General features: G+C 39.8%; 1 protein-coding gene across 1 annotated transcript in view; it reads left to right on the top strand.

Annotated features, from left to right (window-relative positions):
• Window positions 1–16396, top strand: part of TTC23 (tetratricopeptide repeat domain 23) — a 59085-nt gene that overhangs the window by 13256 nt on the left and 29433 nt on the right. The window contains exons 5-7 of the mRNA XM_050968927.1: window positions 946–1123; window positions 6977–7243; window positions 15539–15611. Of these exons, the coding sequence (XP_050824884.1) occupies window positions 946–1123; window positions 6977–7243; window positions 15539–15611 (518 nt within the window). The remainder of the gene's footprint in view (window positions 1–945; window positions 1124–6976; window positions 7244–15538; window positions 15612–16396) is intronic.

Genomic DNA, 16396 nt, shown 5'->3' with positions numbered 1-16396 from the left:
CACATTTGTGCAAGGAGGGGATGGGCTTTCTGTGCCTGACTCATCCACCTGTGCAGGTGGCAGCCAGAATCCTGATGCTTGTACTCCCACTAGCAGGGTTGGATATCACAAGATAAGTGTAGACATGTCTATGGCCCCTGCCCACCTTCAGCACTGGTTGGCATTCTATAGCTGACACTGGAGAGAAGCACACACTGCAACCATTTAAAGGGGGTGGCAATATCTCTCTGCATTTCTCTATTGCCCCTGGATGTACTATGTCATGTGCTTCAGCCACTGCTGCTGGTATTTTCCCTCTATACACCCTTTTAATATGGCATGAGCTAGTAAAGCCACATTCTGGCCCTATGTTATTAACTGGTATTAGTTTCAATTGTGTTGTCTTTCAGTTTGCTAAACATGTTAAGAGTATGATTTGTGTAAGACTCTCTCCTTTTGTACTGCAGCGTACAATGTGGGTAGAAGAAAGGGATGCTAAGATGCAAATCAGAGACCTCCATTTTTCAAGATTAAACATTTGTTGATTTTTAGGCAACACATTGCTTAGCGTTGTATTGAAGAGGATGTTTAAGATTAAAACTTAGGGCAAAAATTCTCCTCTCTGTTGTGGATAACTAGTGCCTGTTCATCACTCATTCCACACATATGGAACTGCTCTTCCTGGCAATGGAATTGTATCCTAAGACTTTAGATACTTGAATACCCCAGAAAATGTTTGTCACTTGCAATCGACAAGAAAATATACAGTCACTTGTTGTTTTCTGGTATCCAGATTACTCTTCCCTGCTGTGGGTTTTTGGCACAAAAAGTTGGCAATGAGATTAAATTTCTTAAGACACAGGTAACTTCTGTGTTACATAAAATGCATCCTATTTAGCATCTTCCTGGCACATGAGTCTTTTAACAGCTATATAATTTAAAAGAAAACCTCCTTTTACTTTTCAGATTATGCCAGTGTCAGAAAAGATCAGAAGATGCTATTCTCTGCTATCAAAAAGCTCTGAGCTATATTGAGAGGAGTAAGGGTGAAACCAATCTGGAGTGTATTCCTGTACACAAGAAAATGGCAGGAGTAGCACAGGTTCTTGGGGTTCATGCAACAGCAATCCAGCATCTTGTAAAGGTAAATAAAGTTTCAAGTAAGGCTTTTTGCTAAATGTCATGATTAATAGATAACCAAATCATCACCGTAATGAGGCTCATGCACAATTTGTAAACAAGTGTCTTTGCTGCATTTTTCAAAATGTCAAGACATTACTTCCTGTTAAAGGATAAAATGGTACACAGTCTTTTTATGGAAGCATAAGAATGGCCATACTCTCTTCATCTCTTTCTTCAGTGTTAACAGCCCGTTTAGACCCCATTATTTTATATGTATAGTTGGGATTACATTTTCTAATGTGCATTTCTTTGCATTTATCAACATTGAATTTCATCTGCCATTTTTGTTGCCCAGTCACCCAGTTTTGAGAGATCCTTTTTGTAGCTCTTCGCAGTCTGCTTGGGACTTCATTATCTTGAGCAGTTTTGTATCATCTGCAAATTTTGCCACCTCATCGTTTACCTCTTTTTCCAGATCATTTATGAATATGTTGAATAGGTCGGGGCCCAGGACAGACCCCTGGGGGACACCACTATTTACTTCTCTCCATTCTGAAAACTGACCATTTATTCCTATCTTTTGTTTCCTCTCTTTTAACAATTTACCAATCCATGAGAGGACCTTCCCTCGTATCCCATGACAGCTTATTTTGCTTAAGAGCCTTTGGTGAAGGACCTTGTCAAAGGCTTTCTGAAAAGCCAAGTACAATATAGCCACTGGATCCCTTTTGTCCACATGCTTGTTGACCCCTTCAAAGGATTCTAGTAGATTGCTGAGGCATGATTTCCCTTTACAAAAAACATGTTGACTCTTCCCCAACAAATTATGTTCATCTATGTGTCTGACAATTTTTTTCTTTACTATTGTTTCAACCAGTTTGCCTAGTACTGAAGTCAGGCGTACCGGCCTGTAATTGCTGGGATCACCTTTGGAGCCCTTTGTAAAAAATTAGCATCACATTAGCTATCCTCCAGTCATTTGATACAGAAGATTATTTAAATGATAGGTTACAGACTACAGTTAGTAGTTCTGCAATTTCACAGTTGAGTTCCTTCAGAACTCTTGGGTGAATACCATCTGGTTCTGGTGACTCAAATGATACCTCAATCTGGGACAGTTTCTCAGATTTGTCACCTAAAAAAAATGGCTTTGGTTTGGGAATCTACCTCATCCTCAGCCATGAAGATAGATGCAAAGAATTCATTTAGTTTCTCCGCAATGGCTTTATCGTCCTTGAGTGCTTCTTTAGCTTCTCGATCATCCAGTAGCTCCACTGGTTATTTAGCAGGCTTCCTGCTTCTGATGTGCAAAAAATTGCTGTTACTTTTTGAGTCTTTGGCTAGCTGTTCTTCAAATTCTTTTTTGGCCTTCCTAATTATATTTTTAAATTTCATTTGCCAGAGTTTATGTTCCTTTCTATTTTCCTCGCTAGGATTTAAACTTCCACTTTTTACAGGATTCCTTTTTGCCTCTCACTGCTTCTTTTATTTTGTTGTTTAGCTACCGTGGCACTTTTTTAGTTCTCTTACTATGTTTTTTAATTTGAGGTATACATTTAAGTTGAGCCTCTATTATGGTGTCTTCAAAAAGTTTCCATGTAGCTTGCAGGGATTTCACTTTTAGCACTGTACCCTTTAATTTCTGTTTAACTAACCTCTTCATTTTTGTGTAGTTCCCCTTTCTGAAATTAAATGCTGTGTCCTGCAGTGGCCTATGATTTAATTAGTCTGTGGACAGAGGTCCTTAGCTCCTAGAAATATCGATCCCACACCTTTACGGACACATTTCACTTCAAAATTTTTGTACATTTAATTTTCTTCAAATTTGGGACAACACCTTGCATCTGGGCTGAGAGATCATATGGCCAGTTTCTGACCAGAACCTTTAACTTTCTGTTTTATACTTCTGAAAGCAGGAGTTTATAATGAGAACACTGACTGACTCTTAATCATTACAGATCATTCTGTAATTAATAAAGTGATGAGTGACAATTGTTTAAGTCTTCCTTAAATAATGAAGCATCACGTGCCTTTGTATCCAAGTTGCAAGTCTATCTGAAAGTTTTAATTCTTGTTTGAAAGTCAGAATAAAAATGAAACTGAAAATCTCCATTAATGAGGTTGAATAGAAAACAGACAGTAACCATTCTGCCTAAACTCAGGAATGTACTGGATCACCATTATACTAGAAAAATTCCTGGTGCTTTGCTCATGATACTTGGCAAACATCCCCGGTGCTCCCTATGCTGTAGCAAATTGCATTTTTCAGATCATTTCACAGCTGACTTTATTTCTGCTGCTGTCTGCATTCCTCCTCTCCCACTGCACCATTTACTCAGATTGTCTTGGGATGAACCACATCACTTACATGCAAGAGGAAGGGAAGAAATGAAAGCAATTGCGTTTGTCTATCCTAGGAGTTAAAGATATATTGTTAGAATTTGTTAGCTGGCATGTTCTAAAAGTCTAGTGTAGACAAGGCCATGGAGACTTTAACACTTGATAAATTGTTCAAATTAAAGTGTAGACTCTTCCCTGTGGGTCACTTTGACCAGCTAATGTGTTAAAATACAACTAGCCCTGTCTATGCTTAGGTTTTAGTTAGGCTGTGTTTGCTAATCTGTTTTTTTAACACCACACACTAACACCTTTGTCCATATTCTAACAAAGGCCTAAGGGGAAAGCCTGTGTATCTGAGAGACTAAATTCTCTCCACAGACCTGAACATTTTCCAAAGTGGCTATGGCTGACGCTCACCTGCGTATGCTTCCGTACAGTCTGAGGGCTTGATCCAAGTCTCTTTCAAGTCAACAAGTTGGATGTCAATGGGAGTTGGATTGAGTACTAAGAGATTACCAGCAAGGACAATATATCCACTAACCATAGAGCAGTGTGTCCCAAACTTGGGATGCCACTTGTGTAGGGAAAGCCCGTGGTGGGCCAGGTCAGTTTGTTTACCTGCCGCGTCTGCAGGTCCGGCAGATCGCAGCTCCCACTGGCTGCGGTTCGCTGCTCCAGGCAAATGGGAGCTCCTGGAAGCGGCGCGGGCCGAGGCCGAGTCTTTTAAAATCTTTTCTAATGGCCCAGTCCTACTCACCCTCAATCACAAGGTATGTCTCATTGACATCAGTGGGATTATTCATGTGGAAAAGGGTGTGCAAGATTGGACCCTAAAGTTGGAATGCCCAAGGAAAATTGCACTGTAGTTGTAATTTCCCCCAACTGGAACTTTCTTTGTGTTCCTTGGATGCATCCACTTGTTTTCAGTGGTACAATATTTTGCATTTTATTGATATCAGCAGGCTTAAATTGGGGTTTAAAGTACAGATATTACAAGAGCCTATATCTTGATAAGGTCCGTGGGGAATGCTCATTTGTTCTACTTTGTAGTTAAAGTCCTAAACTGTTGTTCACACTAGCTACATTTCATTTTTCTTTTGCTGTCTGTCTTTCTCATGCCATTTTCCTGCCTTTTCTCCCCAGTTTCATATAAGGAATATGTACCCAGGAATGTAGAGGAAGGAAATTTTCTCTTTTTCCAAGCAGGTATTGTATCCAGTATACCTGAATCTTCCTCCTAGTCCAGTGAGAGTGTTAGATTACTGCCATTTAAGGGCCTGGTTTTGCATCTCTTTGCCTCTGCCCAAGAGAGAACCAGGAAGGGACTAGCAGGGCTTTTGGAAGTCAGGACTGAGGAGCATAAACCAAGCTAGGTGGGAAAGGTTGCAGTGTGACCCCTGTATTACACCTGGCTTGCGCACTTCTGTTGTCTCCTCACTTTCATAAGTGCCAACATCACTTACCGATTAAAAAAGATTCGGCCATCAATATTTACTTTAAGCTTTATCACCTTAACTAGAGTAAAGTAGGGGTCAGCAACCTTTCAGAAGTGGTGTGCCGAGTCTTCATTTATTCACTTTAATTTAAGGTTTTGTGTGCCAGTAATACATTTTAATGTTTTTAGAAGGTCTCTTTCTATAAATCTATAATATATAACTAAACTATTGTTGTATGTAAAATAAATAAGGTTTTTAAAATGTTTAAGAAGCTTCATTTAAAATTAAATTAAAATGCAGAGCCCCCTGGACCGGTGACCAGGACCCGGGCAGTGTGAGTGCCACTGAAAATCAGCTTGCGTGGCACCTTCGGCACACGTGCCATAGGTTGCCTACCCCTGGTGTAAAGTTTTCTAAAATTTCTTATAGGACCAGTGTATGCTGATGTTCTGCCTTTGAGCAGCAACACATCACTTGATTTGCAAGTGCAAACCAGAGACTTGTGTTTTGTGTTTTGTCACCCTGCTATTTGTGGCTTCATGTAATTTTAGTGGGCTTTTTGGAAACTCTTGCAGGTTTCCCTTTTCTTCTGCTCTCTCTCTCCTTCCTTTTTTCTCTCTCCACTTCCTTTCCCCTACTCACAGCTATATTGATCCTTTTTGATAACTCTTTCTTCTCTAAAATCACTACCCTCTGATGTTATGTGCATGGCTATCTTTTGAAGTCAGTATATTTGCCTTAATATTTATAAATACATAGGCTGACTTGGTGGGATATCATATGTAGTTCAGTGTATCCAGCTTACAGGGTGGAGTCTATTTCATATAGCCATTGTTGCTTTTCTCTATGTTATGATTCTCTGTGTTTTGCTTTATATAGCTTTATTCTTTATGCTTGCCCCCAAAACTCAATAAATACAATTTAAAAAACTTCATTCCACTTTAAATTGGACCCTGATGGAAGTTTTGCAGATCTCCATGTTTGGTCCTCACACTTTCAGAGATGAGAGAGCCATGTTCATTTCCCACAAGATATCCCATAAACCGCTTAATTCCTCGTTAATTCTCTCCTGAATGTGGACTGAGCACTTTTGAATTTGATTTTTCTATAGTCCCTCCCTTTTCAAGTCCACTTGAGGGACTGTTTTTGACTCCTCATGTCCCCCAGTTAGACTAGGAATTGCAGTTGCCTGTGAGTTTCTTATTACCTTACAGAAGGCTCCCTGCAGTGAAGAGTGGATGGGAGGAGGACAGGGAAGCAAATACCTTGTATTTCTGCATGGTCTGACACAGTTGAAGACAGATTATGACAATGAGCAGCAGTGGCAGGGCTTTACTGTCAGAGAATGCTGCAGCAACATTATAGCCTCTTGCCATTAGTGTCATTATGCCCACAAGGACAAAGCACAGAAATGGGGAAAGGAGTAAAAATCATCTTTAGTGGATCAAAGATTTTTCCCTTTTTGTGTAAAAAGTTTTAATAGTGAATCAATGGATCTCATTATGAGGTGTATCCTTCTCTCATGCACATGCATGTAAATCCCATGCATTTGGAGTGGCACTGCATGCTTCATTCTGGGCTTCAAATAAATGTAACCAACATTTATACAGTCCCTTTCGCCCCAAGGATCCCAAAACACTCTAACCATTTATGTGCAGGAGTCATCACATCCACCCCACAACTACAGCCAGGGAGTGGAATACGAAGCTATAAAGGTGCACAGGAAAAATGCACAACAATTTAAGACAGGAAATGAATAAGAATTCTGTTGTCATTAGAAATTGAAGTGGAACATTAGATTGCAGGGAGGGAGTTTTACTTTCTGAACCAAAGCAGAATATAACTGACATTTGGGATTGGTAGCTAAACAGTTCACCTAGGACCTGATCCTATGCCAGTGCAAGAAATTGGGAAAACTGATTTTAATGTGCACACAGCATCTCATTTATAACGTCTGTTTGGTTTCCCTGAAAAAGAAACTTTCTGCCAAATAAGCCCATTTATTTTCTTCTTGTCCCACTGGAGACAGACCTCGCTGTGACACCACATCAGAGCAGTGTCATTTAAATTAAACTGTTTCCTCTGTTTATTTGTAACAGGCTCATTTCATTGCCCTGAGAAAAAGCCCTTCTTCAGGGGAAACAGCAGAAACTGCTCACTTGGTGGCACAGGCTGCAGATGCCTTTAAACAATCAGAGCACAAGGGTGTGTGCCTTTTAAAGGTTATGAATAGTTACCATGCTGTCCTGCTTGTAGGAATGCACACTTCAGTAAACGCTGCACAGTGGATCACAGTAGATTTAGTCCCTCTTGCACTGTTTCTTTCATTTTGCAGACTTTGTATGACTGTGACGTCGTTTCTCAAGGCATACCGGAAGCTTTTGATATGTATCACCCTCCACTTAATCCTTTGCCTTTTATGAGCAATAGCTAAATCGCCAGAGAGAGTTACAGAGGCAGCCTTGAAGCCACAGAAGATGTTCTAAACCGAAGGCAGGCATTTGCCATTTCTTTCTAACGTGTTTATCCACCTTTTAAAATCATTAGTGAGCTGCAGCCACTGCTATGACTGAACCAATAAGTGTGCTGCTGACTGCAATCTCTTTGCATTCCCTTGCTGAAAGTCTTACTTTGCAATTTGAAGTAGCTTCAAGCAATCAATCAGTGTGTGCAGCTATAGCTATACAAATGTACTGTATCCAAAAGCCTTGGCACAGGGTTGCAGTGATCAAATTTTAAAAGCCTACCATTTATCCTTTTGGGACCCTACCACTGAAAGTTTTTTGTCCTGATTTAGTATTTTGCTATTCTGTTGGACTCTTTCAGTCCTATCAGTTAATAATAACCTAGTATTTATAGATTTGGTTCTCAACCAGGGGTACGCGTACCCCTGGGGGTACACAGAGGTCTTCCAGGGGTACGTGAACTCATCTAGATATTTGCTTAGTTTTACAACAGGCTACATAAAAAGCACTAGCAAAGTCAGTACAAACTAAAATTTCATACAGACAATGACTTGTTTATATTGCTCTATATACTATACGCTGAAATGTAAGTACACTATTTATATTCCGGTTGATTTATTTTATAATTATACGGTAAAAATTATAAAGTCAGCAATTTTTCAGAACAGTGAGCTGTGACACTTATGTATTTTTATGTCTGATTTTGTAAGCAAGTTGTTTTTAAATGAGGTGAAATGGGATACACAAGACAAATCAGACTCCTGAAAGAGGTACAGTAGTCTGGAAAGGTTGAGAGCCGTGGCTGTAGAGCATATTGCATGTTCCTTACACTTGAAACATTTTCTACTTAATTTTCTGTAAACGCTGGATGCACAGTAATCAGGGTGACATGTAAGGGCATCCACCCTAAACTCTGATTGGATGAGAGTTCAAAACTGTCATTAAGGTACACTGATGGAGCCTCAAAGCCAGAAGCACTGAGACAGAGCTAGAAGCAAGAGGATTTGACTCCCAAGAGGGATGTTATTCAGTGAATCTGAAATTCACCCTGGTACAGAGAGCTTGGTACAAGGCTCTACATATCACTTAAGTCTCACGTTATAGCCATAAGTGCAACATAGGAGCATAGATCCACATTAGAAAGGTGAATTTCACCCAGAGGGCATTTTAAATGTGAGAATTTAGAACATGGGAACAGAAGTCTATTGTTCAGTTACTGTGAAGTGAAAGCAAGGAGGTTTACTGAAGGTTTAGAAATGACCAGAGAGAACCAGGACCTTGTAATTTATAGAAAATACCTTTATAAGATTTCTGATGGCGCCTGAATGACTAAGACTGGCTCAGAGGAACAGATAGGGCCACCTACTCTAAGCCATACACTGACTATCCATTTCAAGCAGATCAGTTACATACAGTGTGTGGGGAGAAGCTATTTTGACATAAAATTACTTATGCTCAGTATCTTAGTGGTTTATAAAGTGCTGCTGGTAAGTATTCTCATGCATATTTTAAAAGGCTATTTCAGGTGACCCAAATGAGGAAAGCCATGCAAGACTTTGGGATGGCAGTTTTATAAAAGGAAAACAAATAAGAGGAACAAAAAACTCTTTCCAGCAGTTGTCAGCTATCCCAGCCCATAATGGGCATTAGGAATATGTTCTGTGCTTCCTCATGACCCTGAATTAACAGGGTTTAATCTGTTTGCAATTCCCTTGGAATGATCTACCTCAACCCTTAGTTGAAGATGCCAATTATCCCCTATAGCAGTGTTTCGGCCTGTGCCGCTTCCTGCAGCTCTCATTGGCCTGCAATGAGCAAACCGTAGCCACTGGGAACTGCGATCGGCCGGCCCTGCAGAGGGGGCAGGTAAACAAACCGGCCCAGCCCGCCAGGGGCTTTCCCTATGCAAGCAGCGTCCCAAGTTTCGGAAACACTGCCCTATAGGTTCAGCTATTATTTTAAATCACAAAGAAATTAAAGAGGCAGGAATGTATATTCCTTATGGGGAAAGCAAATTCCTGCAGTCTCATCCTGGTTTACACACTAACCAAATTTGAATACTTGCATGCCCCATCAAGTCTTGCAGCCTTTGAGACATTTCCTGTTCTTTGTGTTTTTCTGCACATTTCTCTTTCAATTTTTAATTTTTAAATTTCTTGCTTGTAAAACTGAGTAAGAAACTGTGATAGTGTTGTCATTAAAAGTTGAAATATTTCTCATTATACAGAGCAAAGGAAAGAGCTTTGATCTCTTTCAGCCCTGTGGCCTTGATTCTTCCCTGCATCAGGGCTAAGCCTAGTGCCAGAACTGAGGAGGCAGCAGTACTTCTCTCCTGGAACTGCCAGGGCTGGTTCTGTCCCCAGTTCAAGTTTGGATATGCCTGAAGGTTGGCTTAACTTGTGTCATATCTTCACTATCTGGGGCATGCCCCTGCCTACCTTCATTCTGTTCCACCGTGCCCCCAGATCTGAAGAGGCTCCCTGTGTTGGGGTTATTTCCCAGGTGTACTTTACAGCTGCTTTTTAATTATGGCCCGTTAGTCTCTGGAGGGGGGACACCGCCAGACATGGTCAAGTTGCTGCTTTGAATGTGGGCTTGGAATCCAAAAGTTGGTTCAGCTACCAACATTTTATGATTAAAAAAATTCTATCTACAGATTACTAGTCAGCCCTTCTCTGAGCAAAATACAATTATGAAATTATCAATGTAAAGATTTCTTAAGTGCCTTAACTTCTTGGAACTGTTTACAAATATTAATGAACATATGAAGAACTGCCTTAAAAAACAGTAACAAAAGTGGCTGCTCTTGTTTCAGCCAGATTACCCTTTTACTGTTAGGCAGAGTGAGGAAAGGGGGAGAAAGTAACCAATTACTGAACAGATAAACATGCTTTAGATCATGCTCTGAAGCTCATGGGTCCTGAACTCTGGCGAACAACCACTTCCAAAGGTGAGAGCCCTGTGCTGAGAGAGTTTTGCTGTCAGTTATAGGCTCTAGCAACCAGAATGATCTGGCTGATCTAAATTAATGTGATGGAATATGTGAGAGGTGATCTCACAGGTCCCAGACCATTGAAGACTTTCAAGATAGTAATTAAAATTTTGAACTGCAACCAAAAGCAGTCGAGTTTCCAATGAGTACTTGAGCATAGGTGGACTAATAACGCCTCTCACTCAGAAGGCAGCACCTTTCTTAGCTGAAACTTCCAGCTGTTTTTCAAGAATAGCCCTAACAATTGCATATGGTGGCTGTCTAGCCGGGATGTGACAAAGGCACGGCTGCCCATTGTGAGGTCATTTATCTCAGCCCTCACATACATCACTATGACACTTCATATTTTTGTTCTAAAATACTCTAAGAAAATAAAATTCAAATAAAATGAAACAGAAAACTTGCCGGAGCCTGTGGACTATAGTTTACTTGTATAATGCCATGGCAGATAAAATAACATTTCAGATTTTACATCGTCTAGTGGGTACATGCATTTTGAAGTCACCTGCTTCATATAAGGAGAACCTATCACAGGAACAGCTACATAATAGGAATTTTGAGCCTGTTTCCTCAGAACACCCCATCTATATACAGAGTCTAGGGAGGGAAAAAATTGCTCAGTGCCCACTTCAATGCGTTTCCACTCTATTGGCCTGCACAGTGATACTAATCTGGCTAGCCTGCCAGTGCAACCAGTGTCAAACTTTATACTAACACTTCTCCCCAGCACTGAAAGGCATTCAGGATATTTGCGTTTTGTTTACAGCTTTTTCCATAAATGATATTCAAATAAAATAGCTTTTGGGACAAAGTGTACTTGAATGTAAACCTTCAAAGGCTGATAGCAAAAACAGAGCTGCACACAGGCAGCCTTGTTTGGAATTGTTTCCCTCTCCGCTTTGCAATGCTTGAGCCCTTCCAGGCTGTGTTCTTTAAAGAGTATTTAACTACAGAGTCTGTGCATCACTGCAGACATGAGACAGAGAGACTTTCCTTTAACTATGCCATTCCTTCCAAGCACGCAGTTGCCACAGGTTAGTAAAAAGCTAACATCACAAAAACGTATCTGCAGATTTGAGTCACACTAAGTATTACTTCAGGATAGGTTCTATTTATTGTACACTTTCAGATTTTAAATGTATGTAGATCTAATATATATCAAAGATGCTCTGCTTAGATATGTCTGTACTTTCCACTTAGTTTATGGTATAAATTATGGCTTTGACAAAATATGATATCAATTTATACACATTTATAATTAATCTAATGCTGATACATTGCACTTATATAGCACTTTTCCTCCAAGGATCTCAAAACACTTCATAAACACTTTTGTGCCAGTATTTAGCCTTAGATGGAGTTTACCACCAGCTTTAGGTTGCACACTCAAGCAACCCGACTCCAAGAAGACCCAGTCCTGGCGCACTGGGGACTGCTACCGGCCTCACACCATCCACAGGCACCTCTTAACGGTTTCACACCGGGACCGGGTCTTCTTGGAGTCAGCTTGCTTGGGAATGCAGCCCAAAGCTGGTGGTAAACTCCATCTAAGGCTAAATACTGGCACAAGACCGATAGTCAACAAATACCGTAAGGGAAAGTTGAAAAGAACTTTGAAGAGAGAGTTCAAGAGGGTGTGAAACCATTAAGAGGTGCCCATGGATGGTGTGAGGCCAGTAGCAGCCCCCAGCACGACAAGACTGGGTCTTCTTGGAGTCGGGTTGCTTGGGAATGCAGCCCGAAGCTGGTGGTAAAGTCCATCTAAAGCTAAATATTGGCACAAGATTGATAGTCAACAAATCCTGTAAGGGAAAGTTGAAAAGAACTTTATAAACACTAATTCTTTATGCCTTAATCTTGTTACTTATTTTACCCATTTTAGGGATGAGTAAACTGAGAGTCAGACCAATTAAGTTATTTGCTCAAGATGCCACAGCAAATAAGTGGGAGAACTGGGAATAGAATTCAAGAGTCTTGACTCCAGTCTTACTAGATCCCATTCCCTCCCAAAAGTATCTATATATATATAATACTAATTTTGATACAGTCTTCAGATATTTATAGTATATTCATACCATGAACATGTTCATATTCAATATATTGGTTTTCAGCCTTTTGTCAGAGATCATATGTGGTAAGGTGAATTCATTTCTGTGATGACCCTACCTATTATGAAGTGGGTGATTGTCACTTAATAAGGTACATATGGTTTTGTTCTAACCGGACAATAGCACTCATTGCAATTCCAAATTAAGATAAAACCTTAGATACTTCAAACTAACTTCAATAATAAATTTTCACATTTTAGTATATTATATGGGAAACCTGTCAGGACTAATTAATATAGTGATTTTCTTACTTTCCAAATATTACCTTTTCCATTCATAAATCACAGTTATGTGCCCATCTGGATAAAACAAATAAAAACAGTAGCTTTGCAGTTATTTGCACTAGTGAAAAGATGCTGATGCCATTTTAGCATTAATGACTCACAGTCTACTGCTGGGATTTTCCAAAAGCTTAAAGGAGTTAAACACAAAACTCCCATGGAAATGTAATGGAATTTGGGTACTCAGTTCCCTTAGGCTCACTTGAAAATCCCCGCCTAATGTACCTTTTTATTATCACACATACCACACATGGCATTTTTTGTTGTGTTTTGTTTGGTTTGTCAACATTTTGCAGATACTCCAGTCAAAATGATCCACTAGGAAATACTTATCTCTGAAAAGAATTTAAGAACATAAGAACGACCATACTGGGTCAGACCAAAGGTCCCTCTAGTCCAGTATCCTGTCTTCCAACAGTGGCCAATGCCAGGCACTTCAGAGGGAATGAAAAGGAAAGGTAATCATCAAGTGATTCATCCCCTCTTGTCCATTCCCAGCTTCTGGCAAACAGAGGGTAGGGACACCATCCCTGCCCATCCTGGCTACTAGCCATTGATGGACCTATCCTCCATGAACTTATCTAGTTCTTTTTTTAATCCTGTTATAGTCTTGGCCTTCACAACATCCTCTGGCAAAGAGTTCCACAGGTTGACTGTGTGTTGTGTGAAGAAATACTTCCTTATGTTTGTTTTAAACCTGCCGTCTATTAATTTCATTTGGTGACCCCTAGTTCTTGTGCTCTGAGAAGGAATAAATAACACTTCCTTATTTACTTTCTCCACACCAGTCATGATTTTATAGACCTCTGTCATATCCCCCTTAGTCGTCTCTTTTCCAAGCTGAAAAGTCCCAATTTTGTTAATCTCGCCTCATATGGAAACAGTTCCATATCCCTAATCATTTTTGTTGCCCTTTTCTGTACCTTTTCCAATTCCAATGTATCTTTTTTGAGATGAGATGTCCAGATCTGCACTCAGTGTTCAAGATGTGGGCATACCATGGATTTATATAGAGAAATATGATATTTTCCATCTTATTATCTATCCCTAATAATTCCCAACATTCTGTTATCTTTTTTGGATTAGGATTAAGGATCACCTAGTTTGCAGGTAAGGGCCTACAATTTGGTATCACGTGGGGTGCAATATTATACTACAGAAATTCCTATTGCCCATCTTTTTTTAGCACTTCTAGATTAACATTATGCCACAAATAGTATCATCTGCTGAAATGTAATTTTTTAAAAAATTCTCTGGTTTCTTAGTGATTTTTCATTAGTGCTGACAGTTTCCCTTGTGCAAACTGTAAGCAGGAGCTAGATTCTGGATTTCAATAAACACTTGGACGGTGCTTTTTATTCAAGTATCTTAAAGCATTTTACAAATGCTAATGAAGCAGGCCCCACAAGTTAGTGAAATTGAAGGCAGAGACGTTCAGTTATTTGCCCCTTGTTACACAGTGAGTCAGTGCCAGAGATGGGATTAGAACCGAGAAGTCTTTACTCACTGTACTCTAACAGTATAATTTTACAGACCCAGATTACATGCTGTGTAAAATTTAACAGATTTTTAGATTTAGACTTTCCCCAGTTTGTAACTGACCCTGTTGTCAAATTACATCAGTGAGAGAACGTCTCTATTTTATCGTGTTGATAAACGACTCCCAACTAAATGGGTCACAAAGTGGAATAGCCACCCTTCACATAACTAGCTTACTGAACAGTGTTGCTGTTTACAGTGTGTTGCAGCTATAGTCACAGTGAACTGCATACGTTGCACTTCCCTTCCTTTTGCATACCTCCTGAACAAAATGGGAGGAGGGCAGAGAGGCTGAGCTCCTTAAATTAACCTGGTAATAACTAATGACTATGGGAGTGATATTAAAATAGCTGCTACTCAGGATGCCAATTACCAGCTAGTCCAAATGCCAGAGGTTAAGAAAGTGAGCCAGCGCCCTATGGAAGACTAGGTATCAGATAACTGATGAATCAAGAACAGATTTTAATGTTAGTAACAGGACATCTGGCATTCGCTACAATTCTATTGTCCAATGATGAATTTAAACCAAATTCCATATTGATTGGCCTTATTTTTAGTAAGAGAATAGGTGCAAGGTGTCAGATGTGCACAAATTCCTGATTTTTGTCAGTGCATATGGTACTTTATGTGCAAAGAAGAGATGCGCTTACAGCTCTTTCTTCAGCCATCCCTCCAAAATGTGTCCTTGTATGTCTAAGTACTTTTGTGAAATTCCTAGACTGGGGAGGGAAAAGCCCCATGTGTCTGTTGACGTACATGTTGTAACATAGCACATAAAAGCAGAGGACCTAAAGACCTGATACAGGAAACATTTCCAGTGGCACAAGGGATCAGGCCCATAGAAACCTGAATTGACAAAATACAAATGTATTTTCTAACTGGACAGTTATTGCTCATTTAGAGCCAAGAAACAGATAATTTAGGGAGGGAGAATTTCTCTGGCTTTTCCCCCTACAAATAAATCACTACTTCTCTTCTTCCTTGCACATCGGCCCTTTTAAAGTAATGTTGTTAGGCAGAAATAATAAATGAGCAGCAAATGTATTTTTCTAATGGAAATCCAAAAGGAAATTTCATGAGCACCTTTAAGAATATTTATCTTTGTACAAGTAATTGTGCTTCAGTTGTCATAGAAGTTATCATACAAACTAACAAAAGTAGGAAATTAAAGCAATATTTAGAAATCATTTACTCAAAATGAAAAGTTCCTTACACTCGTTATTTATTGTTGTTAAAAGTGAAAAGACTTTTTTTTTCTTTGCACAGCTAATAAGAACATAAAAATGGCCAGTATCCTGTCTTCCAACAGTGGCCAGTGCCAAGTGGCCCAGAGGGAATGAACAGAACAGGTAATGATCAAGTGATCCATTCCCTGTCGCTCAAAATAGAACAACCATTTACAGTTTTAAATCTAGGCAGTTGCTTCGTATGTTACTCTTATAAACATCTGCATCCTATTTCATTTAGATTTCTAATAGAGCTGGTTGAAAAAACTGAATACTTGGTGAAATTTTTGATGAAATTTTTGACTGAAAATTTTGATGAAAAATCAAATTTTGAAAAATTTAGACCAGCTCTTGAGTCTTACCTGGCACTAATGAGGGCCAGATTATGGAGTTCTTGCACATCATGAAGTGCATTTATTCATTTGAGTAGTCCCCACTGAATCCAGCATTTCACTTGGACCATTTGTTTCTCATGGGGTAGTGTGTACTAAATCTAGCATAGCATCTTCCTGGTGCAAGTTTACAGCTATGGGCATGACGGTGGCAGTGTAAAGCAGGGCCAAGAGGCTCACCTAAATGAGTGCAAGTCTAAGATTTCAAGGAAGATCATGCAGAGCTTACAAAAATGTATGCCGAGACATGTGATCCTAAAGCTTTTGCAGGGGTTCCCGAATTGTGAGATGTGAATTTTTTTTCCCCTCTAGTCGGCACTGGTGAGGCCACATCTGGAGTACTATGTCCAGTTTTGGGCCCCACACTACAGAAAGAATGTGGACAAATTGGAGAAAGTCCAATGGAGGGTAACAAAAATGATTAGGAGGCTGGGGCACATGACTTATGAGGAGAAGATGAGGGAACTGGGCTCATTTAGTCTGCAGAACATGGGCAGCTTCAGGCCCCAGCACGCC

The sequence above is a fragment of the Gopherus flavomarginatus genome, chromosome 9, assembly GCF_025201925.1.
Source record: "Gopherus flavomarginatus isolate rGopFla2 chromosome 9, rGopFla2.mat.asm, whole genome shotgun sequence".
NCBI lineage: Eukaryota > Metazoa > Chordata > Testudines > Testudinidae > Gopherus > Gopherus flavomarginatus.
This window is presented reverse-complemented; position numbering and strand designations above follow the sequence as displayed.